We start from the raw sequence: 26,168 nt of genomic DNA, 5'->3' as shown, positions 1-26,168 counted from the left end.
AACGGCGTTCGTTTTTTTTTCTTTATAATCATAATAGAATCTTACTTAATTATAATACAATTGTACTTTTATTCTTTGTCTGATACGCCATGTTCTGAAGTATAATGAATTATAAATTTACAGATCCGTGCCAAAATGGTGGAACCTGTTTAGATGGAATTGGTGACTATACTTGTCTATGCGTTGATGGTTTCAACGGCAAACATTGTGAAGTGGATGTAAATGAATGTCAATCGCAGCCTTGTCAAAATGGAGCAGTTTGTAAGGAATACGTAAATTCGTATACATGTCAATGTCAACTTGGCTTCTCCGGCATAAATTGTCAAACCAATGACGAAGATTGCACTGATAGCAGTTGTATGAATGGTGGCAAGTGTATCGACGGAATAAACAACTATACTTGCGTTTGCAAACCTGGCTATACTGGTTCGAATTGTCAATACCGTATAAACGAGTGTGATAGTTCGCCTTGTTTAAACGGTGCAACTTGTCATGATCATGTGCAATATTATACGTGTCATTGTCCTTATGGCTATACCGGTACAAGATGCGGCGAATACGTAGACTGGTGTGCTGATAATCCCTGTGAAAATGGAGCAACGTGCGTTCAACACAATAACAAGTACCACTGCAATTGTTCGCCAGGTTGGACTGGCAAGGTTTGTGACGTAGAAATGGTCTCATGCAAGGATGCTGCTATTAGGAAAGGTGTGCTTGAAAAGAATCTTTGTAATAATGGTACTTGCGAAGACATTGGAAATAGTCATCGGTGTCATTGCATCGAAGGTTATACTGGTTCTTATTGTCAAGAAGAAATCGATGAATGTGAATCCGCTCCTTGTCAAAACGGTGCAACCTGTAAAGATTTAGTCGGTTCATATCAATGTCAATGTACGAAAGGTTTCCAAGGACAAAATTGTGAACTTAATGTTGACGATTGTAGGCCAAATCCTTGTCAAAATGGCGGCACATGTCACGATCTAATCAATAACTTCAGTTGCTCCTGTCCACCGGGTACACTTGGATTTTTATGCGAGATCAACGTAGATGATTGCGTAGTTGGCGCTTGTCATAATAATGGAACATGCACTGATAAAGTTGGTGGATTCGAATGTAAATGTCCACCAGGTTTTGTAGGACCAAGATGCGAAGGAGATATAAACGAATGTTTATCAAATCCCTGTGCTTCACCTGGTACTCAAGATTGCGTTCAACTTGTAAACAACTATCATTGCAATTGTAAACCTGGTTATATGGGTCGCCACTGCGAAGTAAAAGTTAATTTCTGTGATAGTTCACCTTGTCAGAACGGCGGTGTATGTGCTGCCAAACAAGCCGGTCACACATGTATCTGTCCTAACGATTATCATGGAAAGAATTGTGAATTTGCTGGCTCTTACTGTGATACGGAACCTTGTTTGAACGGTGGTACCTGTCGGATAACTGAAACAGAAATTGGCTATAGATGTCATTGTCCACCGGGCACAACAGGCACTCACTGTGAAATAGATGCTAGAGATGAATGTGCTAGTAACCCTTGCCAACAATCAGATGCCGTTTGCGAAAATCTTCTCGGAGATTACACTTGTTATTGTCCACCAAAATGGACTGGCAAGAACTGTGAAATTTACGATCCAAATTATAGAGGTGGTGTATTCGGTAGACCAAATTCAAACATTCCAAAGAACATGAATGCTTACGATCTCGACTTGGAACGCGAAAGGAAAAGATGTATCGAAAATCGTTGCGAAGAAAAGTCTGGAAATCATCACTGCGACGAAGAATGTAATAGATATGCATGTAATTTCGACGGAAACGATTGTTCTCTTGGTATTAATCCTTGGAGAAACTGTACCGCTCCAATAAACTGTTGGGATGTCTTCATGAACGATGTTTGCGATGAAGTATGCAACAACGCTCAGTGTCTCTTCGATGGAAGAGATTGCGAGAGAAAATTAGCACCTTGCAAGTGAGTATAAGATAATTTCTAACAAATTTCGACAAGTTAATAATTTATATGTAGGAATGATATTTTATTAATTATGTTACTTTATTTATTTCAGTCCGATATACGATGCGTATTGTCGAAAACATTATGCTAATGGTTATTGCGACTATGGATGTAACAACGAAGAATGTAATTGGGATGGCTTGGATTGTGACGGAAAACCACCCTCCTTAGCAGAAGGTGTTATTTCTGTGGTAGTCAGGATGGATATGCAGACTTTTCGTTCTAACGTAGTGGCATTCCTACGAGATATCGGTCACGAATTAAGAACTACGTTACGTGTGAAACAAGACGAGCTTGGTAATGACATGATATATCCTTGGAAAAGAGAACGAGAACCAAGTTTGCAAACGAATTTCTTTGGTAGACAGGCAACGATTTATACGAATAGTCAAAGCGGTGTTATAGCGTATTTAGAGATTGATAATAGAAAATGTACAGTAACACAGGGTGCCGTATGCTTTCCATCAGCCAACGAAGCAGCAGAATATTTAGCTGCTACAGCCTCGAAACATTCTCTTTCGAGAAATTTCCCTATCGAGCAAGTTCGAGGTGTTGTTGGTCCTCAAGGTCCTGAATATCCTGATACACCAACAAATTACAAGTATGTCTTCATTGGTGTCATTATCGTGATAGTCGGAGGAATGCTTGTAGGAGTTTTGGTGACAGCACAAAGGAGACGAGCAGTTGGAGTGACATGGTTCCCAGAAGGTTTTCTACGAACGAATAGTGGAAGTGGTCAGAGACGTAGATCACGTCGAAGAGGTCCCGATGGACAAGAAATGCGTAATCTCAATAAACAACCATCGGTGAATTGCATGGATCTCGATGTAGGAAATGGTCGAGCACAACAATGGTCGGACGACGAATCGGATCTTCCACCATCGAAACGAATGCGAGCTATTGAACCTGGTTATGCAAGCGATCACACGGCCATCACTGACTACGAAGAAACGGAACCAAGAATGTGGACTCAACAACATTTGGATGCAGCAGAAATACGAACTAGACCGGATGCAGGAGTTTTAACGCCGCCTAGTCTCGAGCATGGTCAAGATGTAGATGCTAGAGGACCATGTGGAATGACTCCATTAATGGTGGCCGCTGTACGTGGAGGTGGGCTTGACACTGGAGAAGAGGAAGATGAAAGTGATGGTACCGCAGCTGTTATCGCTGATCTCGTGGCACAAGGTGCTGATTTAAATGCTACTACCGATAAGAGCGGTGAAACTTCGCTTCATCTCGCTGCTAGATATGCCAGATCAGATGCAGCTAAGCGTCTCTTGGATGCTGGAGCTGATGCTAACTCACAAGATAATACCGGCAGAACGCCTTTACATTCAGCCGTCGCTGCGGATGCGATGGGAGTATTCCAAATTCTTCTTAGAAATAGAGCAACGAATCTTAACGCTCGAATGCACGATGGTACCACTCCTTTGATATTGGCTGCACGTTTAGCAACCGAAGGAATGGTAGAAGATCTGATTAATGCTGATGCTGATATAAATGCTGCCGATAATAGCGGCAAAACTGCTCTTCATTGGGCCGCAGCTGTTAATAATGTAGATGCTGTTAACATATTACTTGTCCATGGTGCGAACAGAGACGCACAGGACGACAAAGACGAGACTCCGCTGTTCCTCGCTGCAAGAGAGGGCAGCTTTGAAGCTTGTAAAGCTTTACTCGATACATTTGCCAATAGAGAAATTACAGATCATATGGATCGATTACCAAGAGATGTAGCCAGCGAAAGGTTACATCATGACATCGTCAGATTATTAGACGAGCATGTACCTAGATCACCTCAAATGATGAACGTCATGCCGAATGGTCCTCTAATAGGTAAGTATTTGATTTACGTATATTTCTACTTCGTATCTTTTCTATTTTTTTAAAAGAACACTGATTGTAATATCCAATGTTTCTACTTTCAGGATCCCCAAATCATCCTCAACTTATTACACATCCAACTGTTATCGGTTCCGCACCGAAACAAGCGAAATCGAAGAAACGACCAAAAACTGGTGGTACAGGGAACCCAAACAGTCCAGAATCCGAAGGTGCAGTGGTGGTCATGAGGCGAAAGCCGTCGGTAAAGAAGCCACCGGCGAAGCGTGGCGCTCAGCCCCCAAACCAGGAAATCCCTCAGGGAGCGGAGGGAGCTGAGGGAAACCTACCAAGCCCGTACGACAGTGCGAGCCTTTACAGTAACGCCTTGCCTTTAGTGGGTCATACGGCGACAGCGAAACAACCACCACCGTATGAGGATTGTATAAAGGGACAGTCCATACAAGGCTTGCAACAGCTCGGTCTTGACACATTCACGAATAACTACGGGCTGCCAAATTTTCACGATCAACTATTAGCCTCGCATCAGAGACAAACGCAGGGTATGGTGAACACGTTATCGCCACCATACAGCAATCAGTCACCGCCACATTCAGTACAGTCAAACATGACGCTCTCTCCTCAAGCGAGCTACATGGGCTCGCCCTCGCCAGCAAAGAGCCGGCCGTCACTTCCCACATCACCAACGCACATCGCCGCCATGAGACAGGCGACGCATCAAAAACACGGAGGCATGCCACCGGTGGGGTTCGATTTTGAGAATTTACCTTATTCCAGTCAACAACAACAACAACAACAACAACAGCAGCAACAGCAACAACAACAGCAACAACAACAACAGCAGCAGCAGCAACAGCAACAGCAACAACAGCAGCAGCAACAGCAACAGCAACAACAGCAGCAGCAACAACAGCAGCAGCAGCAACAACAGCAACAACAACAACAGCAGCAAAGTACACAACAACAGCAGCAGCAGACACAACAGTACTATCAGTACTTGACGCCACCGTCCCATCATTCCGGACCAGACGTCACGCCGCAGCATCTAATGCAAGCACCGGAAAGTTTTCCGACGCCTTCGCCGGACAGCCCCGGACATTGGTCCTCGAGCTCGCCTCACTCGAACAGCGATTGGTCCGAGTGCATGGCCTCGCCGAACGCCTACGGTGCTGGCGGTGGAGCTCATCAAAGTAACAAAGGCTCGGAGGCAATCTACATATGAAACGAGCAAACGCTCTCCTTCTCGCGCGAGTAGATCGTAGCTTTTATTGTAAGAAAAATAAGAAGATACAAAGAGAGAGAGAGAGAGAGAGAGAGAGAGAGAGAGAAAGAGAGAGAGAGAGAGAGAGAAAGAAAGAGTACGTACTGTGATTAGCTCGTCGAGATCGAGAGCAATAGTTGTTTCGTTAGCATGAGAGCATATGCAAGCCTCCGAGGAGGCCATTACATAACAAGAAATTGTGCCTTCGAGTGCTATATAGTGTGTTAGATAAGTATACGTAGGAGAATGTATTAAATTATGTGTTTCGAAAAGCACAATGTTTCCTAATGGCCTTTTAATGAATACGTTTTTTACTGGTTTTGTGCGAATTGTAAGATATATATAAAGCGTGTGTGTCTGGTTGAGGAGAGCGTCAGAAAGTTTTGTCTTTTCTTTTCATTTTTTTTTTATTTTTATTTTTTTTCTATTTTTTTTTTTTTTTGTTTTTTTTTTTCTTTTTTTGTTTTTTGTTTTTTGTACGATCGCTTATGAGCGTGTTGTTCCATACACAAACATTCCATACGTATGGCATTCTTTTTCTAGTTTTTCCTTACTTCCTCGATATTATTCCCATCGAGAGGTACGATCCATCATCTTAACAAAGGTAGTATAATTATTAATGTTTAATTCTTTCAACAAATATGGATCATTTTTAAATTTAGAGTGCATCGATGGGTGTTAATACGTTTCTCTGACCTCTCTTCTACCCGAAGTAGCCGAAAGAGAGTTTAAATAATAAGATTTTGCGGCGCAGTTAAACGGTACGCATAATAGATACTATAGATTGTTGTGAGAGAAAAGAGATTATTATTATTATTATTATTATTATTATTATTATTATTATTATTATTATTATTAATATTATTATTATTATTATTATTATTATTATTATATTATATTATATTATATTATCATCATTATTATTATCATCATCATCATTATTATTATTATTAAAATATTATTATTATTATTATTATTATTATTATTATTATTATTATTATTATTATTATTATTATTATTATTATTATTAATTATTAATTATTATTAGTAGTATTCGAAAAAGTATAGTTCTTCGCGCGCTTGCAATATGTCGCCAGTGACACTTTCGATAAGTAAAAAAAGGACATATTGGAATCGGGATTCACGTAGAACTACTAACTCAACTTCTACTTTATATAAAAAAAATAATTTGTAAATAGTATCTCTTCCCCTTCTTTTTCCCCCGTTCCGCTCTGCAACTCACTTTGCACCCTATCGAGTACTTTTATATAATTACCTTTTCTCTCGATTTTGTACATTATTTTACATGTTTTTTATAAAATGTAAGTTAGCCGTTTTTTTATTATAAGATGATTCGTATGCCGTAACCATATCATTCTCTCTTCAACAACATAGTAACGAACTATTAATTTCTTGTTGCGTTAAGAATTTATTATAGCTATCTTTAGTGCTGTTCTGAATTACACAGTAGCATAAAAGAAAGTTCTCTTCCTATATAAGAAATTTAAGGGACCTACATAATACTTGTGCCTATATCGTAAAGTTACGCATCGAAAGAAATGAGAGAAATTCTATATTTATATATGGCTTTTATCTCGATCTTATAGAGTATCTTTATGCGATTGCCCTTATATTGCCGAAATTTATGCGGGTACTGCCAAATACATGACAATAAAAATACGAAGAGAAGAAACGTGTATGTATTTTTGTAAGATTTATATGAGATAGAAAATTATGAATCGAACTTTAGCGTGTTCGCTGACAAACGAGCACGATGATCTTATTTCGCGTGTAACGAGAATATAATGTTTCTAGAAAAGAAAAAAAAAAAAAAAAAGAAAATAAGAAAGATACCATGTAAAAGTTAAATCATTGAGTCTGTGTTGTTCATTAATAATAATAATAATAATCGTGAAAGTTTTTCAACAATACGTAGACGATATATACGTAAATTCATTGTTGTACGATCGACAGCAGTTATTATGTGTTCATAATTCATTCCCAACTGCTCTCTTTTTCTTCTTTCGAATCATCATACTTCTGTGTTAAAAAAAAAAGGAAAAAAAAAAAAAGACAGATTTAAGGATATACTGGTGTAGCCTAAGATCCATTTATAATAAGTTCTACGTCTCCGATAATTACGATAGATCTTGTTATTTCTTGTAACTTGTAAAAAGTACTGAGATTTATTCGTATTAACTATTTTATAAGCGAACTAAGAATTTGTTCGATCCTATTATTATATCCTACCCCGTTCCCAACACTACTCAATCCCATATTTTTATAAATAAGTTATGCCTTTTAAACGGATGTAATAATAAAGATAATCTAACATTCACGATAGGCTCGTTGTTCTTTTGTTTTTTTTTTGTTCTTTTTTTTTTTTTTTTTTTTTTTTTTTTTATTTCTTTTAAATTGTACTACGTCTCATAACGCAAAATTTTGACGGGATTATTAATGTATGTTGTGCAAATGTATCGATAAGGTTTATAGGTGGTCACTGGCAATTATACTTTTTTTTATTACTTATACTTTGGTTTTATTTTTTGTACACATTTCGATCGTCATCGTATAAGATTTAATATCACGGTCTCTTTACGATATAAATTCTTAATACATTTTTTATATTGTCAAGGATATATATACACGGGTATATTATTAATTAAATTTACCGCGAATCGAGTCGCACTCGCGCTCCATCTGTCGATGGAGCTTTTAATTAACAATAAAGGGAAATGAAAATATCTAAGAAAACGTTCATTATAAATCCATTCAAATTAATATTTAAATTTATTATGAACATTTAGAGAATGTTTCTTTTTTTTTTTTCGTCCTAATTTATCATCAACTTTAATTAATTACCTTTTGAGAGAAATATTTTATAAATTATATAAGTGTGTTTCCATAGCAACGCCTTTATATTTCATTATATTTCTTCACTGTCCTCTTTGTTCGGCCAAGAAGCGGGAGAAACAGTGAGGTATACTTTATTGAAGGTGAACCGCAATTTCGTCATTAACATATTTTACGTAAAAACTAAAAGTACGCATAGCAACAACGTTATATCGATAATTATAGCAATAAAAGCCCAATGATAAGGGATAACAAAGAAAATAAATTCCAATAAATAATATCGCAAAATTACGATATATTTATTTGCAAAATTACTTTGAATGAATTATTTTCGCGCTAAATGATTAACACTGTTAACTTTCATGTACACATAAAGAATATTTTTATTGACCTTGAATCTCTTTATTTGGACATTGATATTCATACGCGTGTATTACAGAACTTGCAATCGTGCAATGAGTAAAAGAGGCATATTTGTAGTTATTCTTTTGTTGGTTTTTTTTTTTTTTTTTTTTTTTCTTTATTGTCGAGTTAAGGTTCGCAACGAACATCATCGTGACTTGCCGCGATATAAACACGCAAGTATCTCATTCGTTCCTTTTTCTCTTTTTATCTTCTCCTTCTCTATTTCATTCATTTTCTTTCCCTCTCTCCTTCTCTATTTATCTTTCTCTCTCTCTCTCTCTCTCTCTCTCTCTCTCTATCTTTCTTTCTCTCTTTCTCTCTTTCTCTCCGCGTAGTTTTCCCGCTCCCTTTCAAACAGCTCGTTGGCCAACTCGCGCGAAAATTCAACCGGTGTCGGAAGTGCAGGATGACGTGTCGGCGATACTCTGATCGTTGTTGCTCTCCGTCGATGAACTGTCGTTGCTCTTAATTCGCCTTTTACGCAGCTTCGCGAACTGAAACTCCTCGACTGGAACTGTACACGAAGAATAATTGATATCAACTTAGCTTTTGTATCTTTTCTTTTCAGAATTTGGGTTCGTTGAGGAGAGAAGGGGGAGGACAAGGGGGGGGGTGGTAAAGGCTCATGGTTAGGTTCGTAAGCTCGGAAAAACGGGAAATGAAACGAGAGTGTCTTTTTAGCAAAGTTGACGATAAAGGCTCCTCATATATTTCCTTTTCTATTATCACGTACTTTCCTAAATTGTATCGCATTATACAACATTAATCATAAATATGTTACAGTGGAAGTATATCCTTTTTTTACTTTCTATTCTTCTTTACAAGTTATTCACAATTAACATGTATGTATTTACTTCGACCGTAACATGTACATTCAATAACGCTCAACAAGATTGCTCGTCGTCGATACAAGGTACCATTATTTTTTTTCATTAGCATTAAAAAATAGTATGGGTCGTTTTAATGAACTTTACATCGAAACGAACTTTCGTCGTTTTAATAGGTTTTTGCTTTTTGGTTTCTTCTTTTCTTTTCTTTTTGTCTTCTTTTAATTTTTTTTCATTTTTCTTTTTTTTTTTTTTTTTTCTTTCTTTCTTACAACGGGATAAAATCTCAATTGAACGCAGCTTTAAAATCTGTATAGCACCGATAGTAACAATTCCTAATTTCTCTTTATGAGTCTGCTAATATACTTTTGATTAAAGACTTCATAATAAGAAGATACGTGCTATTTAAAACGAATGACAGAATACTTTAGTGTTTTATAAGAATATCTTTTTAAATATAATCTTATTAGTATGTGTAATCATCTAAAGTTTTGAACTATTTGTATAGAGATAATATATACTAAGTAGGCAATAGATTAAAGATTGATTTTCTTAATATTTATAAGTTTTATGCAACACTATTAGATCACTCTGTATTTTCTGTCATTCATATTATCTTTAAACATTATCCTTATTAGAATAGAAAACTATTGATCTTTTTTTTTCTTTTTCTTTCTTTTTTTTTTTTTTGTTTTGTTTTTTTGATAAATATGTAATATCATATGAGAACGATGTTGAGTAATATACATTTTTGCAATTTGTGATAAGATAAAAAAACTTAAAATTTAGAATTTTATATAGCATTACTTTATATGCAAGATTCAATATAATGTTTCAATGAGCTCTCAAATGTAAATTGTCATTTATATATAGCACGATGTCAAGCTTCCTAATAGCGATTTATAAAACATATAATAGATACTATAAGCAATAAATAATTAACTACATCAGTTACTATCTTTCATAGATGATAATACAATAAGAAAAATGTTCAATGTCAGTACGTTGGCATTACAACTTTTGTACGTATTATAGGAAGCATCGCTACAAGCATGTAAACTACAGAGCGAATATTTTGTTGAAAATATCATTAACACTATGAATCAGAAACATTTAATAAAAATTCATTACCAAATATGCATATATTGAAGAATCGAACAATCATTCGGAGATAATGTAAATTCACTTTATAACTGTATAATTAGTTCAAGTACAATTATGGTTACCATCAGAATCTGGATCTCTCTCTGTATCATTGACTGTAGCACTTGGCAGAGGAACTATTTCTGGTTCCAATGGCTTTACCGAACAATCAATATCCTCAACAATTACTTCTTCAGCCAAACTGCTTCTAACGGCCTCTGTGACATTTGTTAAATGCTAATATTTAAATTATCATACTTTTCATATTTAACTTACCATTAAATGCCTGTGGATATTGTTGACTTAATTTATTTTTCACTATACGTATTCTTTTGAAAATGTAGTCCAAGTCTTTTTTCATTTCTATCAACAGAGCAGTATGCTTTTTAAATTCAGCTCCTGCTGACTTTAGTCTATTTATTGATAATTGATTGCAATTAGTTAACATTTCATTCGTTTTTTCAAATCTTTGTAACCTAAAATATAAAGATGTCCAAGTTATTATATGATAAGATACTTATTAAAATAAATACTGTAAAATATATATAAATGTAATATTTACATTTGTTTTTGAGCTCGTATCATAGATTCTACATCTTGCTGATCTACTATTCCTGCTAGTCCTTGTATGAACACCTCTGGTGCTGTATAATTTTGAAAGCATTCAAAGCTTCCAGTGTCTGATTCTGGTGTTCCTTGTGTAGTCGTCATGATTCTATTATCTCTTAATAAACTTTGTAATTATCTTTTCACAAATTTTCTTATTAAAAAATACAAGACTTGTTATTAAATTTTGGCATTGAAAGTTCTTAAATATAAGCACAATAATTATAAGATTTACAACACAATTGATATTATATATTTTAAACATATCTCAAAATGTAAAATCTTTTAAGACATAATGATAACATCGTCAAATTATTCTATTGATCTTTGACAGTTCGAACTGACACTTCATCATTTCCGCCATTATCGAGTTATCCTCAACTAGATATAGGAATTCATGTACACATCATTTCAAATACCTATGATAAAACTTTTATTATCTTAATGATATTGTTGTTCAAGAAGTATAAATATTTGTAGTAAATTATCGTTACAAAGGTCAATGATATGTAAATTATTGAATTAACATAAAATCTGAGAAATTTTTTCAAATCGTGGCGCCAAAATATAAGACAAAAGACAGTAAAAGAAATCAGAAAAATTTTGCGTTGTGTTGTTAATATAATATTTATTGAATTTTACAGCTGTCTGATATCGATCACGTTAAACAAATCGAAGATAAAAGAAGATAATTTTTTCAACCGAACAATCGTTTTGTGTAGTTAAAAACCAAAAATTACGATTAATTTGTCGAGATAGAACAGACGCAAGAAGTGACGCGTTTGCAAATAGAAGGGGGAGCATCAACAGCTGTTCGTTGTTCGATGTTTTCAAGACAGATGATAGCACGTGAGGCATTCAAATTTTCACAGTGACTGTTGTCTCTCGAAGCGAAGCCTAGTTCATATAATCTCTGTAAAAGAAGAAACTTTTGTGAGAGCATATTTTGCGACCTTGTATTCGGAATGGCCCAGAATATAAATCCATTTTATTCCTCTCAAAACACGCCGAGCAAAGCTACAGAAGAAAAACAGAACAAACCGAAAGATAATCATGCAGTCAGTAAACGGTACGTCTTTCAGTAATCCATTGTATTCTTGCATTAGCCTTCGCTATAAATATTATTATTTTGTACCTATTTAAATTTTATTTGAGCTTTTTCTTGCTGGATGCTTAGAAATGGTGCGCTTGTTAGAAAAAAATAACTCAATTAAACGAATGTGTTATTGAACGACATAACCTTAGATTCTAATCAAAATAATATCTTATCATTGATATATGTGTGCGTGTATGCGTGTGCGCACAAGCATGCCTGTACGTTTGTATGTGTACAAAATACAGCTTATTATATTTATTCAAGTACAATTCTATCAAGAAGACTATATTTCACTTAGAAAAATTGTGAAAGTATTAATTTGATCAGATAGTTTCTTCGATAAATTTCTATTATAAATTTTTAAACATTTTTTTATTTCTTATTAAGAAATAATTTCTTATAGCCTACAAAAGGAACTTATGGTCTTGATGATGAGTACAGAAAAAGGAGTGTCTGCTTTTCCAGAGAGTGAAAATCTATTCAAATGGATTGGAACTATTACAGGACCTAAAGATACAGTGAGTGTTGATTTGCGGAATAGATTTTTTTATTAAGTAATTTATAAATTAAATTTTATCTTAAGATAATTATTTTAAATATCTTTAAAACATATAAATTTATGTTATGTAGGTTTATGCTGGCCTTACATATAAATTGACCTTGGAATTTCCACATAGTTACCCATACAGTGCACCAATAGTACGATTTGCCACTCCTTGTTTCCATCCAAATGTGGATTCGGTTGGTAATATATGTTTGGATATATTGAAAGATAAGTGGAGTGCTTTGTATGATGTTCGTACTATATTGTTATCTATACAGTCTCTACTTAGTGGTAAGTAATATTGACCATATTTGTGTGATACGCAGAGTTGAATTTTTCATATTCATTTCACTCATTTATATGTACAATTTATTTTTGATATGATAGAACCCAACAACGATAGTCCACTTAATCCTTTGGCAGCAGAACTATGGAGCGATCAGACAAAATATAAAAAGCATCTAACAGAAGAATATCACAAAGCTCTCAAACATAATCAAGATTCATGATAAGCCCATAATTATGATCATTCTGAACCTTTCATTACTATTATTCCTATCAGTGTTTTGATTATAACTAAGTAAAATGTTGAGCATTGTCTGCCTTAAAGACTCATTTACATTGACATGGAATCTTTAGATTCATATTTCATTAGTGTAAAGTGTAATATGGGATCAACATTACATGCTTCGCTTTATTGCATTTGCCCTTACGTAAATTGTTTTTGTTCTTACCATGACTTTAATTTTATAGAATCTCTGATATCAAGATCAGGTAAGAGCATCAAAGGCATTTGCAATTATATCAGATTTTTTATGAAAAGTATTTATTTATTTTACATTTAGTAATATATGTTGGATTTCAACATCATTACACTTCTCATATGTGACTAGTGCATTTGATATATATCTTCATTTCATTTATAGTCATTGTACAATTCCAAAATAAATATTTTAAAATGATTGTATTAATTGAAAAAATTATTTGCCGCCAGAAATTAATTTATTTCGATTGCAATTTATAACGACATTGTATGATTCTTCAGTTATGATGTAACTGATACTTCTACGTATGAACATTGTAACTACATAGTAATTTTACTAAGTTACTGTGAATATTTTAATAGGAAAAATCACTTCTTAACACGTTGACTGCCGTGGAAGTCACCGATGACCGGCACTCGATTTGGCTACAGCGCCGTGGAGGCCATCGGTGACCGGCGACGCCACGAATAGTGAAAATACATAATTAGGATAAACATCGATCCAATAAATTTTTTAAATAATACCATTGATTCCGTAGTAGTTTAAAGAAATTAATCCTGTACAGAACATGTAATTATAATTTTATTAATACAAAAAAAATATACATATTATTTGTGCACATAACGATGAGCCACATTGAAACACAGTAGGCAAAGAAAAGATGAACTAGGACATTCGGCACAATATGTCGTCACTTTTTTAGTGCAATTCTTTGCTCTCATTCTTCTTAAGTTTTGAATTTTTTTCGTAGCACTCTTTGCAAAATCGCCTTACATTTCGCATACTTCTCGATTCCCTTTTAAGTTCATGACGACGTTTTTTCTGTACGCAATTTCTTGATGAAATGGAATATTCATTATCAAAACATTTCACTAAATACATTGCTAACTTCATCCTAAAATCGGTGACTGAAATATTTTTTCGAGATTCTTGTTTGTATAACACCATTGAATTTACAACACAAGTATTCAGCAAAAACTCTATTGCCAATTTTCTGTTACCACTTTATAGTTTTTCGCACTGGTGAACTATAAGCAGTCATTTAATCAACTGAAGATTTCCCTAAATTATAATCTATTACTATTTTTGGCTTCTCATATGTGCAGAATGGTCTACAGTGCCTTGGTGGCCACTGGTGATTCCCACCACGAGAATTGCATAAGACATTTTTATATAACTCACCTTATCTTTTGTAAATAATATTTGAACATAATATGCATCGCATACTAAACAATTTATGTTGGCACCTTGCACAAGTGACGCAAAATTCGCGCGGCAGTCAATGTGTTAAATTGTTTTTGGTTTTGGTTTTTGTCCATATGAATAAAAGATCAAACCAATAATTTCTCATTCAGATTTTTAAAAATATTTTACTAATATTAAAATAGTTAATATATATATATATATATAGACACACATACATAGATATACATATATACATATATAGATATACATACATACATATATATATATACATATAATACATATATATATATATATATTTATATATATATATATATATACACACATACACACACACATGCAATTATTATATAATTCTGTGTATTCCACAATATAAAAAATTCTTTTTGATTGGATGGAGCAATGTTGGTATCACGTTTTTTATACTTAGTATAAAAAGCTAATCTTATTTGTTTCGAATGTTTACATTATTTCAAATACATTTACGTAGTTTTTTTTGTACGCACATTTTTTATATACATATACGTAGATATATTTGTATGTGGGCGTGGGTGTGTGTGTGTGTGTGTGTGTGTGTGTGTGTGGGTGTGGGTGTGTGTGTGTGTATGTATATACACGTAACGATTGTAAAAATTCAATGTGTTGGACTTAAACTTAATTTTTACTTATGTAATAGTTACATTTATTTCTTCATTTTGTATCTTATCAGAATAGGGAATTTGAATTGAATTATAAACGAAATCAAACGTACTTTAATTGAAGGGAAATCATCGAAGATAAACAATTCAATTAATAGAATATATATTCTTTACTTAGTTTGCTCGAATGCAATAGCCATTTATTTTGCGCGATATACGTAATTTAACTGATAAAAAAGCCATTATTGATTATTATTTTATTCAATATATTTTTTCAATTCAATTTGAACTCAACGGTCGTTGCTATTATAATATCCATATATAATCACATAGCAGTATCTATATGTATGTGTAAACATGGCGGCATTACGAGGAAAATTCTTTACTGTTGTGGATACATTTTCATTTTTCACCGAGAAAAAATCATTAAATTTTAAGAAGTATGTGTCAATAGTACGCACAACGATAGGAAGAACTTTTTCAGTAAAAACAATTAAAGATATCGAGGTAAAGGAAACTGTAATTTAATTATTGAAATAATGATCAACTGCCATTATATTTGTATATATAGTTTTCTTTCTTCGCAGGAAAGAAAGGTCAATGTCAATGGGTTTGATATTAATTATGTTAGAGTCGGGATTGGTAATCATCCTGTTCTCCTATTACCTGGTGCCCTAGGTAATTAGAAAATCACGAATTTTTATTCATATATTAAAATTATATAACATTTAAAATTAATTTTTTGAAATGATTGTATAAAAAATCGTTATTGTATAAAAAAAAAATGAATTAATAGTCATTTATCTCTATATTCTTTATTTCTTCTTACATATTGTCACAGTAGATAATAGTATAATTAAACTTAATAGTCTTGTTGGTAAAGAAGAAAACCCTAGTAATGGATATGTATATATTACTAAGTTGAATAAAGTAATTAAAAATATTTATGCAGCGATTTTTATTAATAAGTTGTTTTATTGTTTAGGAACTGCTTGGACTGACTTCAAACCTCAACTGGAAAATCTTGATAAAAATAAGTTGACTGTAGTAGCATGGGATCCACCTGGATATGGAAAATCGAGACCACTGAACAGAATATATTCAGATGATTTTTTGCAACGTGATGCCGATTATGCTTTTAATTTAATGAAAGTTCTAGGATATAAGAAATTCTCTTTGATTGGATGGAGCGATGGTGGTATCACGTCTCTTATACTTGCTGCCAAAAATCCTGATAGCATTCGTAAAATGATCGTATTTGGTGCGAATGCTTACATTATTCCCGAAGAACTCCAAATTTATAAAAGTAGGTATTTATTCGAAACTTTTATATTTTTATATCATTAATATTATTATTTCAAATGGCAAATGTAAACACGTATATACATATGCATTTTTTATTTGATTTTAAGGCATTAAAAACATCGACACTTGGTCGGATAAAATGAAACAACCATTGATTGAAGTTTATGGGGAAGAGTATTTTAGAAATACTTGGTCCGATTGGGTAGATGGTATGGAAAGAATATATGAAAAAAACAAGGGTGATTTGTGTAAAAATGTTTTGGATAAAATAAAGTGTCCTACTTTAATCGTACATGGAGCAAAAGACGTAATAGTAAAGCCAGAACATCCAGTTTATTTAAAAGATCATATAAAAAATTCTGAGTATGTGGATATTTTTTTTTATATGTAAATATATAATCAGTATGGAAGATGTATTAATATAAACATGTATTTAAACTTATTTAATAGGGTGATAATATTTGAAAAAGGAGCTCATAATTTACATTTAAGATATCATGAGGAATTTAATACATTGGCCATGAAGTTCTTGACAGAAGATTGAAACATTTTTTAAGTTTCTTATTTTCTTAATAAGGATAAATTATACTGGGTAATTTTTGCAACATTTATATATATTCAATTTTATAAATATTATAAATATTTCATTTATAAATATTATAAATATCATATTTATATCATTTATTCAATTTTGTATATACATACACACATACACACACACACACACAATTGTCCGGTTTATACGTATACATGCGATTGTTCTGTAAATATTAAAAATGTAAAAGAATATTTTAAACGAATGCCGTATGACATATCATTATAATGATAATTATTTGACTTTGTGATGACTTTGGAAAGCTTTATTTTGCTTATATTTGTAAATGAAAACTATAATTTTTTCATTGCATAATATAATCGAAATTGAAATGTTTTCAAAACATTACTTACTTATGTCTTATGCATAAATCACTATCGAAATATTAAATCTTAAAGTTAATATATCTTACATTACATATGCCGTTATCCAATATATATCGTGAGCGGATTGCTCAGTCGGCCTTTATAAATATATAGCGGTATATCACCTTTGAGACCTAATATCTCAATATTGATTTGTAAGAAACACAAATTAGTAGTGTTTTGAAAATGATTTGATGTCAATTATTCGATATCATTTAAAAATTTTAACGTGAGCTTCACAGAGTTTTTTAATATTATCGTAAAATTAAATAATTATTATTATGGTGTGTCTACTTGATACATATAATATTCATTTGAAACATTTTTTGACAATTTTAATACTTAGAGAAATTATCACGTGTATTCATTTAAATCGGATATGTATATATTGAAACGAAGGAACATGATAATAATACTATAAACTGATGGTCAAAAAAACGTTTTCATTAAGAAAAATAGCAAAATGTGAACGTATGTTTCTAGAAACTCGCGATTTCTCAAAATATCAATAGATAGATCACATTTATATATGATTCCTGTTTATAATTTAACCAAGTAGCTCAATTCGCGGAATCGACCGCAAAACATTACGTCATTTTATTTATTCTTATCTGAAATTTATCATGATTCTTATGATTGTTCTTAGTATTTTATGATATATTTTATATGCTCATTTCTATTATTATAATAAAAACATATGTATATATATCAGAAAGTATCACAAGAAACGTGTATCAAATGAAAATTTCATTGATATAATAATTTTTATGAAAGTGATCAGAAATCGAATACATTTACTTCATGTTGCAGGGAGACACGAAGCATTCATCCTACGAAGAAAGTGTCGTTCAAACACATTTATCTCATTTAGGAACGTAAACTCATAACCGGATCGTTGAACGTCATCGAGTAAGAAAGGCATAGAACTCGAAATCGTTTTTGGTTGTGGCATACCGAAAGAGGCTTAACGTTTCCTTTGCCCACGCTGTATCGCGATTCTCCTTTCTCTGCTTGCGCTCTCATGCCGGTTATCCCACGTACGTCCTCCGTGCCAGGTCATACGATCGACGTGCCCGATCGTGGCGAACCGACTACCTAGAGTGGTGCCTTTTAAAAAACATAAATCAAGTGTCACGTATTGAATTTTCTCCTCTTCTATGGCATCTCTTTTATGCTTTAAGACGTTCGAACGAACAAGAGTTCTAGCTTACCATCGATCAATATTCCATAATTGAGAATCACTTTTAGTCTGTCAGCATTTTCTTTCTTAATCAGAACAAAGACATTTTTTTTTAAAGTTCCTAGAAATTCTTTATATTTCATAATTTTTTTTTTAATTTTATCATATGTTATAACCGTCTAACGTGAAAAGTCAAAGGGCATGTTGATTAGATCGTTTAATTGATCGTCCTGAACTATTTTTCATTTCGATTGTAAGACTAACTAGATTAGATTATTATTACGGTAACAAGCTGTCGTAAGTACGGGAAGTGTTGCTTATATAATGCCAAGGCTATGGAGTCATTTGATGAAGGTGATTTTTATGAAGGCGTTTGCCTATGAGCAGCTTCATGAAGTATCATTTAATTATAATATAAAACGGAATTGTTATATATAATATATCGTTATAGATTCCACATATATTCTCTTGTATTTTTATTTTATAATGTCTTCGTAGTTTAGATGGAAGAAGAATCAATACGATATGAGCATTAGATAGTGGACACGTACGATCGTAGATCTGACATCCGTCCTCTACTTTGCCACTAGCATAACAAGCAACTTCTAATCTGCATATCAATCATGCACCATACTGTTGATTGCTTGATACGTCACAACGAGATTCTCAATTTATTGACATAAACGTATCTTTGATATTATTTTAGATAGCATTATTGATTTTTTTCGTACAAATGACCATCCGTTTGAACATCAATATTTATTTTATTTTATATACAGACTTCTCTAATTGATTCGTTATGGTTATGTAGATGTAATTAGTTTTTTATAGTTTTGATTTTATTTATTGAATAATAAATTTTCCTACATGTAGATTTGATAATTTTTAAATCTTATGGTATAGTTTAGGTTTTATAATGTTTTATATATATATATATATATATATATAAATAAATTTTATTAACACTTTAACATTTCCTTATTGCAGTAGAAAAATATCGGACGATGTCACTTGCGAGTTTGCAGTTGATGAGAGAGAGAGAGAAAGAGTCCAACGAATTCAACGAGCTAATAACGAAGTTCCTCTCGGGGCCACTCATAGATCGACTAGTAGCTATTTTTGTCGTATGAATAACAGTGAGTTTAAAGCAATACAATAATTTTAATGGATCTTATAGATTACGGGAATATTTTTTGTGACATATATATATACGATATATAGCATATATTATATATATATATATATATGTATATACATACATATTATATTTATACTTGTTGTATTTATAAGAGCGTTGCTTTTCTTTATATTCTATCATAATTAACGTTCACCGAGATAGTTCGCACGCACTGCATTATAAATGCATAATCCTTACATATACCTTGAATATTTTTTTATCTTCTTAGAAAGTAATCTAATATCTTTACTTGGTATAATATAAAACTCACGTTACTTCGATCGAAACCAGATTTACAAACCTACATGATTCGAAAGGCATATTTTTTCTTGATATTTTTTCAGCTTAAGAATTCTCTCCATCTTTGTGTTCTCAAATTATCGTTCGTACTTGTAAAAATATAAAGGGAGAGAAGTTACGAGCTTTCAAAGATGACGAAGAAACATCTTCGGAGTTTTTACCACTTTCTTTTTATATTGCTTTTTTTATATACGATTTGTCCTATAAAGTTCCTAATGAAGTTTAACTAGTATAACGCGCATAGCTTAATGAATTCCGTCTGCAGATTGAATAATTAATCTCTCCCTTCTTTGTTGTACCAGTTATGCTCGGCTCTCTCATTAGTTTCGCTTTAAGCTTATAATATGTTTGACGTGAATTCTCGTTAAATAATATTTAATATGTACCGTATATTTAGTCCCTCGTTAATAATATTTACTATAAAGTTAGATAAATACAATATTTTGTTAATAACACATTTGAGATCTTGTTCTAGGTATTTTTAATGGATGTCATCGTTCCTGCTTTCGTTATATTTTCGTTCGATATAAATTCGATTGAAACAATAGAGCCAAACGACGAATTTCAATTAGAAACTTTTTGGTCGCGCCGTTTTACGATTGATCGCGAGGCAAGCAGCCAAAACGTCCGCAATGCGCTTCTCCACGGACAAAAATCAATGGTCCTTCCACAAGCGAACTGTATATGATGTTAATCCTGCGCCATCTTTGAATCATGCGATATCATTTTATCGCACGAATGTTAATACATTGTTGATCGGTCACGAATATATTTGTGTTCGTATTACATGTGCAGCAATTTATTTAATTATTAAAGTTTAATATTTAAAATATTTTTATTTAATAAGAAAAATATTCACCTAATCGTGATATTATCTATTCTTTTATAGTATTTTAATTACAATTTTTGCAATATAAATGTTTTCATATTTAGTTTTTCAATAGCTTTTTAATACAAAATTTTATAAAAATGTTTATATATTATTTATTGCATTGGATAATGTTTAGTTAATATTGATATTATCTTTTTCTTTTTTTTTTTATATTTGGCATTTTAATTGCAATTTTATTAACTTTTTTAATTTAATTAAGCATGAAATAGCCAGTCAAAAATTTATTAACATGATTATTTACGATAATTCAACTTTAGTCGAAATATTTTGTATGAGAAACCATTTCTTTTATCTAAAAACTTTAGAAGTATACTTTCCTGCTTTGTAGGATATGTTTAGAATAGTAGGAAACATTTTTAGATAAAATATACGAGCATGAATTCGCATTATCGGAAACTCGAAATGAGACGAACATCGGGATATCATCCGTTACTTTTGTAGAAAGTAGTTTCGTGCCACTTATTATACGGACACCTTTTGTGTGTAATACGATGCAAGTCTTTTTCAGTATGACTGCAAGTATACTTTCCTAACATGGTATAAAATGATACTCGAGTTTAATTTATAAAAACATTCGATCCTTTTAAAAGCAAATTATATATCACGAAATAATTTTTTATTTTTGGGTCTTTATAATTTTGTACACGTTATTCTCATTACTTTTGGGTTTTTTTTCTTTTTTTTTTTTTTTTTTTTTTTAGTAATAGTTGATTATACGAAATGGCATGAAAAAGAGGCCATAATAGATCTAATAGGAGATAACTAGCTGCCCTCGTGACCCCAAGTAACCCTTAGGGAGTGTTTAGCATATAGAGAACAGGGCGTATGAACGAGAAAGTTCGATCATTAGTTGAATTAACTACGCCCATCTAGAACTTAATTCAAACTAGCTTCTTTCCAGGCTAATAGCTTCAGAGAATATCGTTATTTTGCTGGATGATAATGTTGGTAGATTAGAAAAGAAAAGATCTTACTTAAGTACCTATACTATAGTGAACGAACTATACTCATCCTGATTGCATTTTAACTTGTATTGTTTTTAATGATCTATATTAACATTTTTGTTCTCTTATATATTTTTTGTTTTAAATTAGAACGAAAAGAAAGAATATTTTGCAGTAACATATTATCATGAGCTGTACTCACATTAGTCATCTTTGTATTAGAATAATGATAACTAAAATCACATTGTTTTGAGTTTTCTACATTTTTATTTTCTTTTATAAATACACCTTTTTTTTTTTTTTTTTTTTTTTTTTTTTTTTTTTTTTTTTTTTTTTTTTTTTTAATAAATTCATGCTATTTTTGCTCGTACGACGTTTGATATTCACCGACAATATCATGATAAAATGAGGAGAACTGTGACGAAGTTGTTACATCACGAGAATCGTATAAACTGAGAGTAGTAAGTATAGGTGAGGACCGTAATAAGAAATAAAAAGAAGTAGGCTGGTGAGAATGCAGCGGGTGTAGCCAAATATGGACACATCGTTTCTCCCTTCGATTCCAGTATATATATACATATATATACATATATATATATATATATATATATATATCTTTTTTCTGTCTTATTTCATTTCTGCATTTTTCTTTGATGTTTTATTCGTCGTCTCTAGTGTTTGCTCTTTTCTTTCAAATCAGCTTTTTCCTTTCCCCCCTTTTTTTTTTTCAAGTTTTAAGAACTTTGCAAAAGCACGTACTACCGTTTATATACCACCCTTTAGATTGGATACTTTTTTTTTTTTATTCTTTAATTCTTATCCTGTCGAGTGACATCCTTGTACTTTCAGTAATAGAACACGGATCTGGTATATCAGACACAAGCAGCTTGCAGAACTTAATTTCTTAAAATATCAAGAAGAAAATCTTATATACGAGCTGCTTTCACCGTTCCACACAAATTTGTTTATTTTGCTGGCGTACGTCTTAGAAAAAGGGAAAAACATATTAATCCTTTGATGCAAGATCTTCTTTTAGAAATTAAAAAAAAAAAAAATATATATATATATATATATATTATACTACCTATAAGTAAATATTAAAGACTAACAATGGAAAAATTATATTATCATATTTTTTAAACGAAATATAATAAAGATTAAAATATTACGAATGTATTACATTGCGCATGAAGGTATATTAAAAATTTATTTATAATTGATTTTAATTTAAATCATTTATTAAAGGGTTAATCGAGCTCTTGGAAAAATCGTTTTACAAAATTCTGTAAAATTGATCATTTCAAACTTTCGTATTTACGTAATTTTAATCATTTTATTCGAGAAACAAAAGCCATTCGAAATATAAACGTATTTTAAATGAAATTTTACAATCAATTTCAGAATCTATTATATGAAATCGTTTGTTCGCCGGCATGTATGCAATATTGATATATGTACGATTATTTGAATAATATGAACCACGTTTTTTGCTTTTTTGGATTCACATGGCGTTTTGTAATAATTACGTCGTTTAGCGAGTTCTCAGTAAGGACATTCGAAGTCTGACCGTCGGCTATCGATTCAATTTTAATTCCTTCGAGAGTGACAACGAAAACAACGATAGTATCATTTTGTTTCGCTTGTATTTACTGTTTCCATGCGATACTGTTAACAAACCGCAAAAGAGTTGACATCGTTGCAGTAATATTCCTTCGCGAGGATGACTAATTCCTCACCTTGTTTCGCCTACGATAAACGATTTCAAGTCGAACTCAACATTCTCCATTTTTTTTTATCTTCCTACGAAACTCCGCCTCTATTTATTCTTGTTTCACATCTAATATTGAATCGACATTCTAATATATATCGATAACAAAATTTTATTTAAAATAATTTAACTCTTGGCTTACTTGTGATTTAATAAATAAAATTGTTCTATTATTTTCATATATATATATATATATATATATATATATATATATATATATCTTGTAAATATTTCAAATTAGTAGTTTAGTATTTTCTCAAAATTTCGTTTAGTCATTAATGTCGTTTATATTATATATATATTTAGTTTTATATTATACAATAATAAGTACAATGGAATTCTTAATAAGCTACGCCTACATGACAAAAGAGTTTTTCAATATAACAACACGAATTCAAAACAATAACAATATCTGATTGATCAATTGATCACGTCACATTAATATAATTTAATTACTTATACTATACCTACATATAAGTTAATTATTCGAAACTAACAAATCATTTGATTGTTAATCTTAATCTTGCTAAAAACATCGAATATCAGATTTAAGAGATAATTGATCTCCTTGACAGAAGATTTCCATAAAGACTTGAGAGCTCATAAAATGTAGTGCGATGCAAGTGAAATTCACGAGACGATGTATAGTGTAAATGCAAGTCGATAACTCACGTGCATGCTCACATAGTTATTCCATGAGCGTACATATATACGTTTTGCGAACGGATCAGCATGTGTTTTAAAAAGGATGACCGTTTTCTCGATGCCGACCATTCCATTTGGACTCTGCTTGCTTGTTCGTTCGCTCGCTCGTTTCTTCTCTGCCAACGACGTCGTATAACTTCACGTATATACCGTTGCACTCACGCTCTCGACGTTATAAATTGCAATTTCTCCGGCCACCAAACGTGTAGGACCGAGGAACCATGGAGAGTTCCTCCCACACTTATGCTTGGTAAATTCGTTTACGAGGATGAGTTATAAAACTCTATATGATTACATTGATGCTTGTAGAAAAATTTTAGATTTCATTCGATCGAATTTTACATTTTTATTTTAGTTCCCATAGAGATTTAGAATTTTATTTTTTCAATTATGTTGTTTATGTAATATTAATTATTATAGTATTAAATATTATATAGTAATGTCATCAAGAAAAATTCTTTTGAAAATAAATCACTTTTATTGTAGCAGACATATTTGATATTTTATGTTAATTATTGTAATTTTTAATATTTATATTTTTATTTTCATTATTCGATAGAGTATATGTATAAAAAAAAATAATTAAAAAAAACGATTTTTTTTTATTATTGAATTCTAAAGTTTCGTTGAAAACCTCATAAAAATATCAAATGAACTGCGTCGAGCACAAACAAGCATAAATAAGAATGAATGAGAAGGAGAGAGCGGAGAATAAATAAGAATAACTGTCATGAAACGTTTCGAAGAATGAATCTCATTGGATGAGAGGTCACGACATTTTATTAAATTCATTTATTTTTACTTTCAAAAATTTGTATTAATTTTTTATTAGCGTTTTATCGACATTGTATAGTTTATCATAATCATAAAATATATTGTCACTCGTTCACTTCAATTGCCAACGATAAAAGGTTCATATTATAATTATAACGGATTGTGTAATATTTCTTTAATATTTATAATTTTTTAAAGAAAAAAATTATTTCAAAATTCATTATACATATATAATATTATATGTATAATTCACTATTATATATATACATACTTAAAATGAGATATCGAGTCGAACTCTACATAAGACCTTGCAAAAATTATCAAGCAACCCTTATTGGTTGAAAAAGTGATTGTGGAAAGACAGCCTCGAGATGAAATTCAACGTAAAGAGTTTTCGGCGAAGGTAAAAAGGTCGATGAAGAGAATGGGAGGGAAAGTGGAGAGGACGTGACTCAGATTTTGAGAGCACCGTTATCGACTCGCTTGTCTCTTCTCCTCCTTCTCCTCCTTCTCCTCCTTTTCCTCCTTTTTGTCCTCCTCCTTCTTCTCCTTTTTCTTCTTCATCTTCTTTCTTCGTTAGTGACTTTTTCAAGAGAGATACATCTCGGTGTCTTCTGTAAGCGGACAGTCGACGCCATTTACGGCAGCTTGCGACCCTTGTCATCCGTTTTCAGGATCGTTCTTTGCGAGAAAGTGGCTCTGTGTGTCAAAATCGTGGCCTCGATAAAGAGACACATACATACATATGTATAAACGAACTGGCTGCCCTTCGAATAATTAAAATGAAGTATGTTCAACGTTAATCGATCATTGGCCAATGTGAATTTTCTATAAATTGCTTTTAAATCAATTAAGTTTAATAAGCTTTGCGACGCAGAATATCAATCCATTTTCAGATTTATCTTATCGGGAGAACTCATTTGTTGTTTATTGTAAATTTTCGCAAAAGTAAAAACAACAGATAATT

At 32.0% G+C, this 26,168-nt stretch overlaps 4 protein-coding genes and 1 long non-coding RNA gene across 14 annotated transcripts in view; 3 read left to right on the top strand and 2 right to left on the bottom strand.

Annotated features, from left to right (window-relative positions):
* Positions 1–6,017, top strand: part of LOC124952231 (neurogenic locus Notch protein) — a 190,712-nt gene extending 184,695 nt beyond the window's left edge. For all 5 annotated transcript variants that reach the window (XM_047501789.1, XM_047501782.1, XM_047501796.1 and 2 more), the window contains 3 exons: positions 124–1,969; positions 2,064–3,850; positions 3,943–6,017. In XM_047501789.1, coding sequence (XP_047357745.1) covers positions 124–1,969; positions 2,064–3,850; positions 3,943–5,078 — 4,769 coding nt within the window. In that variant the 3' untranslated portion in view covers positions 5,079–6,017. The remainder of the gene's footprint in view (positions 1–123; positions 1,970–2,063; positions 3,851–3,942) is intronic.
* Positions 6,018–8,465: 2,448 nt separating this feature from the next.
* On the bottom strand, positions 8,466–11,749 carry LOC124952266 (kxDL motif-containing protein CG10681). Its single transcript, XM_047501859.1, has 4 exons — positions 10,908–11,749; positions 10,622–10,821; positions 10,429–10,563; positions 8,466–8,889 (listed from the first exon to the last, which is right to left on the bottom strand). Exons 1-4 carry the CDS (start codon positions 11,054–11,056, stop codon positions 8,759–8,761), a joined length of 615 nt encoding a protein of 204 aa, XP_047357815.1. The 5' UTR covers positions 11,057–11,749; the 3' UTR covers positions 8,466–8,758.
* On the top strand, positions 9,016–13,558 carry LOC124952272 (ubiquitin-conjugating enzyme E2 C). Of its 2 annotated transcripts, none has more exons than XM_047501882.1 (5): positions 9,016–9,288; positions 11,596–12,020; positions 12,435–12,565; positions 12,678–12,882; positions 12,979–13,558. In XM_047501882.1, the coding sequence occupies exons 2-5, from the start codon at positions 12,005–12,007 to the stop codon at positions 13,098–13,100; spliced, it is 474 nt and encodes a 157-aa protein (XP_047357838.1). In that variant the 5' UTR covers positions 9,016–9,288; positions 11,596–12,004; the 3' UTR covers positions 13,101–13,558. The 2 variants fall into 2 exon arrangements, with proteins under 2 accessions (XP_047357838.1, XP_047357830.1); XM_047501874.1 differs by having other exon boundaries at positions 9,018–9,288; positions 12,451–12,565.
* Positions 13,559–14,888: 1,330 nt separating this feature from the next.
* Positions 14,889–19,767, top strand: LOC124952253 (valacyclovir hydrolase). 5 transcript variants are annotated; one of them, XR_007101849.1, is made up of 8 exons: positions 14,889–15,703; positions 15,784–15,874; positions 16,182–16,502; positions 16,609–16,864; positions 16,952–17,093; positions 18,272–18,370; positions 19,140–19,326; positions 19,629–19,736. XR_007101849.1 is itself a non-coding variant. In XM_047501834.1 (6 exons), the coding sequence occupies exons 1-5, from the start codon at positions 15,554–15,556 to the stop codon at positions 17,043–17,045; spliced, it is 912 nt and encodes a 303-aa protein (XP_047357790.1). In that variant the 5' UTR covers positions 14,890–15,553; the 3' UTR covers positions 17,046–17,093; positions 19,629–19,767. The 5 variants fall into 5 exon arrangements, 1 of the variants encoding a protein (XP_047357790.1); XR_007101845.1 differs by having other exon boundaries at positions 18,272–18,995; positions 19,145–19,326; XR_007101848.1 differs by lacking the exon at positions 19,140–19,326 and having other exon boundaries at positions 19,629–19,765.
* On the bottom strand, positions 17,223–24,817 carry LOC124952290. Its single transcript, XR_007101856.1, has 3 exons — positions 24,407–24,817; positions 18,673–18,727; positions 17,223–18,568 (listed from the first exon to the last, which is right to left on the bottom strand). It is a non-coding gene; the product is annotated as an uncharacterized LOC124952290 (long non-coding RNA).
* Positions 24,818–26,168: the final 1,351 nt, after the last annotated feature.

This window comes from Vespa velutina, chromosome 1 (assembly GCF_912470025.1).
Source record: "Vespa velutina chromosome 1, iVesVel2.1, whole genome shotgun sequence".
NCBI lineage: Eukaryota > Metazoa > Arthropoda > Insecta > Hymenoptera > Vespidae > Vespa > Vespa velutina.
Note: the sequence above shows the minus strand (reverse complement) of the source record. Positions and strands in the feature narration are given on the sequence as shown.